Genomic DNA, 9,925 nt, shown 5'->3' on the forward strand with positions numbered 1-9,925 from the left:
CAGCATCTCAACCTGGATCCCTAGGAGGGAAAAGCCCTTAGTCCATGTATATATATATATAAGAACTTTATTTCCAAGTAGTACAGGGGAGCAGGGTGGTGTCTGTAACTCTGGTCCCACATGGAGCTGGACTGAATCTGGTCCCAGGTAGCTCCCTGGGGTGCGCCCGCTAAGGCACAGGATGTTTTGGTCTCGTTGGGGTCGGTACCGATGGTGGGGCCGGGCCGGGGGCAGGGCTACAGGTCTTTCTTGTCCTTTGGAGTCCAATCCAGACGCCACTCCTCCGCTCCGAGCAGGTTCCGATCCGTGACCCAGCCTGCCGCAACCAGCCCTGCAAGAGACAGACCAACCCAGGGCCATGGGAGGGGGGGTGAGTTTCCCCAGCAGGGGGCGCTCTCCCCAGGGCCATTTTATGGGGGTGGGGCTCAGTGCAGGAGGTGGGACGTTCCCCAGCGGGGGGGGGGGGGCGCTCCCCAGGGCCATTTTATGGGGGTGGGGCTCAGTGCAGGAGGTGGGACGTTCCCCAGCGGGGGGGGGGAGGCGCTCCCCAGTGCATGGGCACTAGGGGTCCTTGAGGGCTGAGTGCACACTTACCTGCTAGGAACGGGGGGAAGAGCCTGTCCAGCAGCTGGCGAGTTCCTGTTAGCACCGCCCAGACCTCCCCATCAGGGGCTGCAAGACAGAACAGAGCCGGCTGGGAAACCACTGGCCCCCCTACCTCTCCCCGCCCCATGGGAGTAGGCACAAGGGGCGTCTGGTCACCCCCCTGCCCCGCCCCTCACCTCCATGCAGCTGCCTTTGCAGCTTCTGCAGCAATTCTCCCTCCAGGGCGCCCGGGGGCAGAGCCTGGCACAGCAGGGCCTCCAGCAGCAAGGCGTGGGCGCAGGCCTCGATGGCATCCACGCTGCTCGACCCATAGCGCAGCCCCACAGCCACGGTGCCTGTGGGGAGGAGGGCACAGAAGGGTGTCCCACACCGCCTCACTGCACTGCCATCCTGCACACCCGGGTCCCCTTTCCCTTCCCCTCTCTGCCCCCCATGGCTGCTGTGCTGGACACCCGGGTCCCCCTTCTCCCTCCCAGACCCTGCTCACCAGCTTTTCGGTTCAGAGCGATTAGATAGTTCCTCGTGTTGCCCTGGCAGGCCTGCTGGAACTCAGCTACGCTGGGGGATAGACAGAGGGAAAGGATACTCAGAGAGGAGACATGGACTTTGTTTAGCCTCTGGAACTCCCTGCCACAAGATGTTACCCGGAGAAGATCGGTTTCTATGAGCAGGAACAGCTACGGGAGGGTGCCGAGGGGTCTTCCTAGGGACCTGTGAGAGGCAAGTTAACCTCCGTTACTCACCTGGACACCAGCACGGGGAGTGAGACCCCCAGAGTTATCCCAAGATGCTGCTGGAATCCTGCAGAAGTGGGGAGCAAAGAGTCTGGTCAGTTGGGTGCCGGGGGTGGGGATGGGCCACAGATCTTTCCCCTCTATGGGGCACTGACTCAGGGGTGAGGCACTGGCTGGCTCAGAGGGGCAGAGAATGGGACATGGGGGAAGCTGGCTCCAATCTGACCCCAGGGAGGGGTAACTGGCTGCCTTGGGGCGGGGTGGGGACATGGGGCCTTCCCCGTCTCAGAACTGGTCTGTCTCTACCCATGCTGGCGTTCTCCTCCTCCCCCTGCCCCAGCTCACCTGGCAGCAGGGGTTCCCGAGGATTGGCCTGGGCGGGCGTGGGGACCCAGCCCTGGCACAGGTAGTGGTGCAGGGCAAGGCGCAGCCGGGCCCGGTTGAGCGTCTCCATGCAGACGGCCCGCACGGCCCGGTAGTTGGCGTAGAGGTGTAGAGCTGTGAACAGCCCATAGAGGGCGTAGGTGAGCCTGGAGGGGGGGGAGCGCAGGGGCAGGGTCAGAGACTGTGGCAGGGTCCCTCAGTCCCCCATTACTGCGCCCTACAATCCCGGCTGCCTCCCACCGCCCATAATTCCCCCCCAACGTCTGTGCAATCCCCCACCCCCCAAACACTTCCCCGGGGGCTTGGGGCACTCACTGGAGCCTGTCGGTGACAAGGGGGATGAGGAGGAGGCTAACGAGCAGGCCGGCTAGATTCACCAGCGTCTCCTGGGGGGAGGAGAGGAGTCAGTGAAGGCGTCTGCAGTAGCAAGGTATCCTCCAGGGGCATCACTGCCCTGCTGCACTTTGGGGGCACCTGTGCCCCTGTCCCTGGACTATGGGTGCCCCTTGACATTGGCTCTCCCCGCCCAGGTAGGATCCCACCTGGCTCCCGTCCTTGGCCGAGACGTCCGCCATGTTGTCCCGCCGGGCCTGGTGCATGGTGAGGGCTGCCCGGGTGGCACCTCCGGCCACTCCTACGATGCACTGGGGCGGAGAGAGAGGAGAGGGGTTCATGCCAACGAGTGTCGCTGGTAGCAACGTAAGACAGAGCCATATCCCAAGGGAACGGGCGGTTCCCGTGAAATCAGGGCGGTTTCAGCAGAATTTCATCCGGGGGGGGGGGGAAGGGGGCAAATATGTTCCCACAACGTCCCGATTTTTCAATGAGAGAAGCATTTTTGTTTAGACTCTTGTGATTTTGCTTTGGCATCTGTTGCCATGGGACGCTCTCAGGGCCTCAGGAGCCGGCCTCCGCTGTGCAAAGAGGTGACACTGAAGCAAAATGTCTCCAAAGTTTTGTGGAATTTTCCTTCCCGGAGACTCAGAACAGCCACGTTTTGCTCAGACTGAGAATGCCGCCAAAGGTCAAAAACCTGATGTGAAATTAAACTTCTGCTGTCCAGGCGGCTGATGCTGACCGTGGCCCCAGGGCCAACCCCCTGCCAGCCCTCCCCACACCAATGCCCCAATCCCCAGTGCCAGCCCCGCATGCCAGCTCTTCACCAAGAACCCACCAGCCCCTCAACCCCTTGCATCCGTCTCCTTCCCGACACACTGAACCCTTTCACGCCCCCACCAGCATCCCAGCCCCTCCCCGCTACCTTGAAGAAGCCGCTGGTGCAGACGATGAGAGTGAAGCATGCTGGGAAGGCAGGGGCCAAGATCTCCATGAAGATGGCCAGGTCATTGAGCCCATCTGCGAAGAGCCTGCGGGGCCCAAGGGGAAGGGGGGGGGGGGCGTGGCAGCATTAGGGGTCAGGTGTGTCTCTGTGGGGGAGGTCCAAGGTTGAGAATTGCACCATGAGGATCAAAGCGTGACGGTCACCCAGGGGTTGAGGTCAAAGGTCAAGCAGCACCCCAGAAATGCCATGGGTCACACGATGGGGGGCAAAGGGCACACGCGATGCAGTGCCAAAGCAAGCGCTGCCCAGCGGGTGGTAAAAGGGGACGATCACACAAGGGGGGCTGGGCGGATAAAGGCCCAGTGGGAGGTCAGAGCGCGAGGGTCACCTGAAAGACTCGCACGGGAGGATCATCCTCTCACGTGCAGAGAGCAAGGCCAACACATGTAAGGTGCAGGGGTCAAAGATCAGCAAGCGGGGACCAGCCAAGGGCAGTTGAAGGGCAGCTCAGGGAGAGGGGTGTCGGGCACCCGGGGACGAGGAATTGGGGGCAGGGATGTCAAGGGGAAAGGGGGGGCGGGGCCTTTCCTCACTCACCTCCACTGCTTGGCGTCACAGTCCAGTTTGCTCCTGGGGGAAGGGAGAGAAGGGGTCACAAGGGTGACCATGAGACAGCCCCGCCAGCCCTGGTGACCCCGAAACTTCCTCCTCCACGGGGCGTTCAACTCACCCTTTCATCCAGGCAAACAGGATCCGGCCAAGCATCCCCGTCCCATCTGCAGCGGAGACAGAGAAGGGGTGTCGGGGGGGCCAGGGAAATGGCAGGTCGAGGGGGGTGAATGGGGGGGTTCAGGGAAGTCTGGGGGGCAGTACTGGAGTTAGTGGGAGCGAGTGGGGGATGCTGCAGGCCAGCATGCAGGCATGCAGGTATGGGGGAGTCCCAAGCCGGGATGGATTTGATTCCCAGGCCAGAAGGGATCATCTCGTCCCACACGCACCAGAGGTCTGCCCCAGAGTCATTCCTAGAGCAGAGCTTGTAGGGAAGCATTGAAACGTGACTGAAAAGTTGTCAGTGACAGAGAATCCCCCATGACCCGCAGGAAATTGTCCCAGTGGTTTATAACGGGCGCTGTGAAATAGCCACCTTTATTTCCAGTCCGGTAGCCTCCCCGGGAATTGAAATTAGGAGGGGTGTTCGAATTTAGAAAGGGGGGAGTGTCAGGGCCGGTGAGGGGTGACACCATGACGGTGAAGGTGAGCTGTATGGCACCATAGTTCACAAAACTGGGAGGGTGTTGGGGAAATTCAGGGGGGTATACACCCCCAAGGGGGGTGTCGGGAAATCCCTGTTCCAGTCTCCTTCAAACTGCAGACAGTGGAGCCGGTTAGACCTTGCTCTGCCCCACTGAAGAGCCCACGACTGAATCTCTGTTCCCCATAGAGGCACTTACAGACTGTCAAGTCATCCCCTTCGCCTTCTCTTTGTTAAGCTAAATAAATCGAGTTCCTGGAGTCTATCACTACACGGCAGGTTTTCTCGTCCTTTAATCCTCCTCGCGGCTCTTCTCTGATCCCTCTCCAATGTGACAACCTCCTTCAGGAACTGCAGGATCCGGCACTGGACACAGGGTTCCAGCAGCAGACGCACCAACGATAAATACCGAGGTAAAATCACCTCTCTGCTCCGACTCAAGATGCCTGTTTCTGTATCCCAGGATCGCACTACACTGGCATTTCTTCTTCAGCTGATTGTTCACAGGACCTCCCTTTTTTCCCCCACAGTCCTGTCTTCCCTGTTCTTCGTTCCTATACCTACTGGCTACATCTACATTGGCAAGATTTTGCGCAAATACTTTTAACGCAAGAGTTTTTGCGTTAAAGTATTTGCTCAAGAGAGTATCTACACTGGCACGTGCCTTTGCGCAAGAGATGTGCTTTTGCGCAAAAGCATCTATGCAAGTGTAGACACTTTCTTGCGCAAGAAAGCTCCGATGGCCATTTTAGCCATCGGGCTTTCTTGCGCAAGAAATTAACGTTGCCTGTCTACACTGGCCTCTTGCGCAAGAACAGTTGTGCAAGAGGGCTTATCCCTGAGCGGGAGCATCATAGTTCTTGTGCAAAAAGCCCTGATTTCATACATCAGAACGTCAGTGTTCTTGTGCAAGAACTCCCCGCCAGTGTAGACAGGCAGCATGCCAATGTAGACACAGCCGCTATGTATTTAGGCATGTCAAATCACATATTGTTTACCTGAGCCTAGCTGCGCAGATCGCTCTGTGTCGGTGACCAGTCCTCTTCACTATTTCCCACTCCCCAGACTGTCTGTCTTATCCGTGATGATTGTGTGTTTTCCAGCATGTCTTTTAAACAAATGTTCAACAACAAAAAAGGCAGAAACTGATCCCCGCAGGACCCCGCTAGTAACTCGCCCACAGGATAGTGACTCCCTGTTCACAGGCACATTTTGAGACCTGTTTGTAAATCATTCTTAGGCTTTTAATGAAGATGCCATGCAGCACCATGTGAAAAACCTCACAGAAACCTAAGTATGTTACGTCCACACGGCTGTCTTTATCAGGCTTCTGATTTCTAATCACTGTTCGGATGTTCCCTTTCCTCCCATTCATTACATGTGATTTTTTCGTTTTTGATAGCTGCCTTGACTTCCCCGCTAAACCACATCATCTTTTTAACCTGTCCCAGATGATGGGATTGGGGGCAGGGATTTATGGAGTAGGTGTCCCCAGGAGCAGGATCAGTCAGGGTGATTCCGCGGGTTGTCTCTCACCTTTGAGTATCCAGGTGACCGTGGCTGCAGCAACAGTTGAGGTCTGGTCCCCCACGCCCACCCCCTTCAGCACGGCCTGTGTGGCCAGTGCCCCTGTGATGCTGCTGGCAAAGGCCTGGGGGGAACAGGGGAGGCTGTTACTATAGGGCAGCCCCTGGAGATGCAGGTACCAACCTTTCCCAACTCCTGGCTTCTGAGTGCCCATTACCCCCATCACACCCTTCTGCCCTCAGCCAGTCCTCCTCCACCCAAGACTATAAAGAGGGGGATTTGGCCATACCTCACCGCACTCTGAGCCCCCAAAACCTACTGCTAAGCAGCAGAAGCCCCCCAAGTCCTCAGGTCTGGGGCTGGGTTCCCTCACCTCCCCTTCACCACCTCACCTGCACAGTGTCCCAGATCTGGTAGGACAGGTAGTCCTGGCTCACACTCTCGGGGTACCCCTGAGGCAGAAACACGGACTGCAGCAGAGAATAGGGGGTGCAAGGGTGAGCAGAACAGGGACCTTCCTCCGAGGAATCAGAGACCACACATCCCACCCTGACATCTCCACTCAGTCCACTACACGCTCCACCCTCCAAAACGTTCCACCACCCCCCGTAAATGCCTCCAAATCTCCCTTCCCCACATCTCCCCATTATCCTCCTCAGTTTGCCTTCCTAATCTCTGACCCTCTCCCCACTCAGATGCAGCCTGGCTGAGTTGCCTTCCCAATCCGGGTCCCCCCCCCTGCCAATTTACCTTTCTTACTTCTGAGCCCCTCCTCCCCTGCCCACCTCTGAATTACCCATCAGACTTTCTGCCTCCCCACAACTCCCTGTCTTTTCTCTCGGACCCTCCCCCCCAGGGCTAACTGCCTTTGGACCCTCCACTGCTCATCTCACCATGAAGATCTCCCGAAGCGAGCGCCACCCCACATGCCCGGGATCATCCCCCACACAGCTGAGGTGCCCGTCGGGAGAGGGCAGGTAGCACCGGGCACTGCGGGAACCGTATTGCTCTGTGCAGAGCGGCTGCAACCCCAGGCTGGGCATGGCCGGCGTCGGATCTAGGGGAGAGGGGTTAGAGAGAGGGAGGAGTCCACGGGCACAGGACAAGAACACAACACACTGGGGCTATGTCTACACTGGCGGGTTCTTGTGCAAGAATGTCGGTTCTTGCACAAGAACCTGCAGAGCGTCCACACTGCCCGCTCGTTCTTGCGCAAGAAGTTTTACAGTACGGCGTTGGAGGACAGGGCTTCTTGTGCAAGAGCTATGCTCTTTTCTAACAAGTGTAAGCCCTCTTGCACAGGAGCTCTTGCACGGCAGGGGTTTCTTGAGCAAGAAAGCCCTATGGCTAAAATGGCCATCAGAGCTTTTTTGTGCAAGAGAGTGTCCACACTGCCATGGATGCTCTTGTGCAAAAGCACACTGTAGTGTGGACATGCTCTTGCACAAGAGTTCTTGCACAAGAACCCTTGCACTGGATGTTCTTGTGCAGGAACCTGCCAGTGTAGACTTAGCCTGACTGTACTAGTGCACACACACATTATACACACCATAAACACCCAGTGTAATGCAGACACTGCACATGCTCAGTGTGACACTCCGTGCGAGTGGGCTGTCAGTGCGTGAAATGCTGTGGGCATCTTAGCCTGTGTGCATGCGTAATCTGCCTGCAGGATGCTTGTGTTACACACCATGTTTGCAGTAGTGCATATGCACAAACAGTGTGCAGTCTGTCTGTATGCTACTCTGTGCAAGTGTGTGGTGTGTGCTATACATTTTACGCACGTGCATGTGACAATGCACATGAGCGTACAAGTGCGTGCAAGTGCACATGTACATTACACTGCTGCTCTGTACATGTGCAACAGGTGCATTATTACATGCTCTGTGCGTGTCCATTGCACTATGTGCATTATACACTTGTGTGTGCAGGGTACACTTGTGTTACATGCTCTGAGTCACATTGCTCTGCATGAAGGCATGTGACGCTGTTCCTTTCTCTGTGCCTACGCATGGCAGTACGTGTGTGCCCTACAAGCTGGCTGCACGTGTGCGTGTTACATGCTCCCTGCGTGCACATGTGTGGGCGTTACACCGAGTCACCAGCTGTGGGTGCATATGTGTTACATTGTGACACGTGCTGTGCGTGTGACTGTGACACCCGGTGTAGCTGCTACACACACAGCTGCGGTGACATGGGGGTGCAGAGTTGCTGAGTTACACTGTCCCTCCCCCGCCCCACTCCGAGCGCCCCGCAAGCCCGGCGCGGGACACGTTGGCAGATGGGGGAGAGGCCCGGGAAGCGCCCCTCCCCCGCGTCCGGGACACACCCCGGGCCCAGCTTCCCGCACCTACCTGGGGCTGGCGGGGCACAAGGAACTCGTGGCAGTGCAGTGTTCTAGCCCCCGCTCCCCCGCGCGGGGCATTATGGGGGATGTAGTTTTTTCCCGCGCAAGGCATTGTGGGGCGTAGGGTTCCCTCCCCCTTCCCCCCCGCATGGGGCATTATGGGGGATGTAGTTTTTTCCCCGCGTAAGGCATTGTGGGGCGTAGGGTTCCCCCTCTTCCCCTCCCCCCCCCCGCATGGGGCATTATGGGGGGGGTAGCTTTTCCCTAGGGGGGACAGGGATGTAACCCTAGATGGAGGTCCCCAGCTGCAGGGCTCATGGGTTGGGGGTGCAGAGCTGGATTCTGGCACCAACCTCTCAGCCTGCTGGGTCCCTGGTGGGGCGCGGGCTGCCAGGCGCCCGGTATGTTCACCTTGTTTTTACCCGTATAGAAAGTGGTGTCTTGGAGCTGCCTTTGTCCAGGGAGTGTCGTGGCCCATGGGACACACAGGAGAGTGTGCCAGTTAAGAGATGGGTTGAGCTCTGTGGTGCCTTTGTTACAAGGCTGTGGGATGTTACAGGGGATCAAGCCCCAGGCTGTTCAAGGTACATTTGTGCTTCAGGAGAGCTGCATATGTGGGTGTGTTACACACTGCAACTTGTGAGCACCCACGTGTGTGTTTCAGAAGCCCTGTCTGTGTTACACGTGCAATACTGGAGCTCAGGCATTGCGGTGAGTTTCAAGAGACTGTGCATTACAATGAGCATTAGTGGGGCTCACACATGGCTGCAGTGTGGGTGTGTTTCAGGAGGGCTGCGCTGTGTGCATTTCAGGAGCTCACACCCACGTTTCTCCCCACTGCTATCGGGAGGGAAGCTGCCCCATAAAGACGCCATGTTCTGACCGCACCTGGCTGTTTGGAGACACAACTCTACCCCACCCTTCCCTACCTGGTCTTCCTTAAATTTCTGTACCCAGTGTGGCCCTCAGGCCAAAAAGTTTGCCCACTCCTGGCCTAGAGGCTGCAGGGACCTGGCAGCTGCTTCTTGGGAGCCCCAGTCTGGAGTCCCATCTTGCACCCTAACTCCTTCCTAGAGCCTGCACACCATGCATCCCCCATTCTCAGCTTGCACCCCATCCCCTTATCCTTGGCCCCACCCTCCCCAGCTGGAGCCTGCCCCACCCCAGCCTGGCAAAAGTGAGGGTGGGGAAGAGCAAGGAAGGAAGGGAAGGGGATGGAGTCAGTAATGGTGGGGTCTCTGGGAAGGTGGAGCCGGGATGTTCAGTTTTGTGTGAGTAGAAAGTTGGCAACTCTAGATGGGGCTGGGCCACAAACCTGTCTGGAAGGGCATGTATGGGAATGGAGTGAGATCCGGGGTACAAAGGGTTGGGGGCTAGGAAGATATATATGAGATAGGGAAATACAAGGCTGTATAAGAATAGCCTCAGGAAGAGTCATGCCTGGCCATAGGCCCCTGTAACAGAGCTGGGCTGGGTGTACTGGGTTCAATCCCTGGCTGTGGGAAGGGGATGGGGACTGACTCTAGCCAACTGGAGCAAGGAACAGGTGTTGGGACTGCAGGGGGCTAGCCCTGGCTTGGGGAGGGCTGTGCCACAAGGTGCTCTACTGTCTACCTCGCCAGCACCTGGACTTTGTCCTTCCTTGGTGCTTGTGTTTCCACTCTAGGACAAACACTGTTTTTCTTGCCCTCTGGATTTCAAGGGGGTTGACGGTGAAAGAGCGAGGAGGGACTTGGGTGGGGGAGGTGTCTGGTATCGCCACTTGGATACAGAATCACACAGGTATCTGGGCT

The 9,925-nt window shown here is 57.6% G+C and overlaps 1 protein-coding gene across 2 annotated transcripts; it reads right to left on the reverse strand.

Annotated features, from left to right (window-relative positions):
* Positions 1 to 49: 49 nt before the first annotated feature.
* Positions 50 to 8,230, reverse strand: RUSF1 (RUS family member 1). 2 transcript variants are annotated; one of them, XM_075929058.2, is made up of 15 exons: positions 8,140 to 8,230; positions 6,679 to 6,842; positions 6,178 to 6,255; positions 5,795 to 5,909; positions 3,737 to 3,782; positions 3,604 to 3,636; positions 2,986 to 3,091; positions 2,267 to 2,368; positions 2,040 to 2,110; positions 1,686 to 1,870; positions 1,350 to 1,407; positions 1,094 to 1,164; positions 783 to 941; positions 595 to 672; positions 50 to 331 (listed from the first exon to the last, which is right to left on the reverse strand). In XM_075929058.2, the coding sequence occupies exons 2-15, from the start codon at positions 6,826 to 6,828 to the stop codon at positions 237 to 239; spliced, it is 1,347 nt and encodes a 448-aa protein (XP_075785173.2). In that variant the 5' UTR covers positions 6,829 to 6,842; positions 8,140 to 8,230; the 3' UTR covers positions 50 to 236. The 2 variants fall into 2 exon arrangements, with proteins under 2 accessions (XP_075785173.2, XP_089635074.1); XM_089778948.1 differs by lacking the exon at positions 2,267 to 2,368.
* Positions 8,231 to 9,925: the final 1,695 nt, after the last annotated feature.

The sequence above is a fragment of the Pelodiscus sinensis genome, chromosome 5 (assembly GCF_052426305.1).
Source record: "Pelodiscus sinensis isolate ZL-2025 chromosome 5, ASM5242630v1, whole genome shotgun sequence".
NCBI lineage: Eukaryota > Metazoa > Chordata > Testudines > Trionychidae > Pelodiscus > Pelodiscus sinensis.

Excerpts from the sequence above, each read along its gene's own strand:
- RUSF1 (XM_075929058.2), bottom strand. The coding sequence starts at position 6,828 with ATGCCCAGCCTGGGGTTGCAGCCGCTCTGCACAGAGCAATACGGTTCC. Across the intron at positions 3,637-3,736 it reads CTGTTTGCCTGGATGAAAGG|GAGCAAACTGGACTGTGACG; the intron begins GTGAGTTGAACG and ends CCCTTCCCCCAG. Across the intron at positions 673-782 it reads GCAAAGGCAGCTGCATGGAG|CCCCTGATGGGGAGGTCTGG; the intron begins GTGAGGGGCGGG and ends TCTGTCTTGCAG.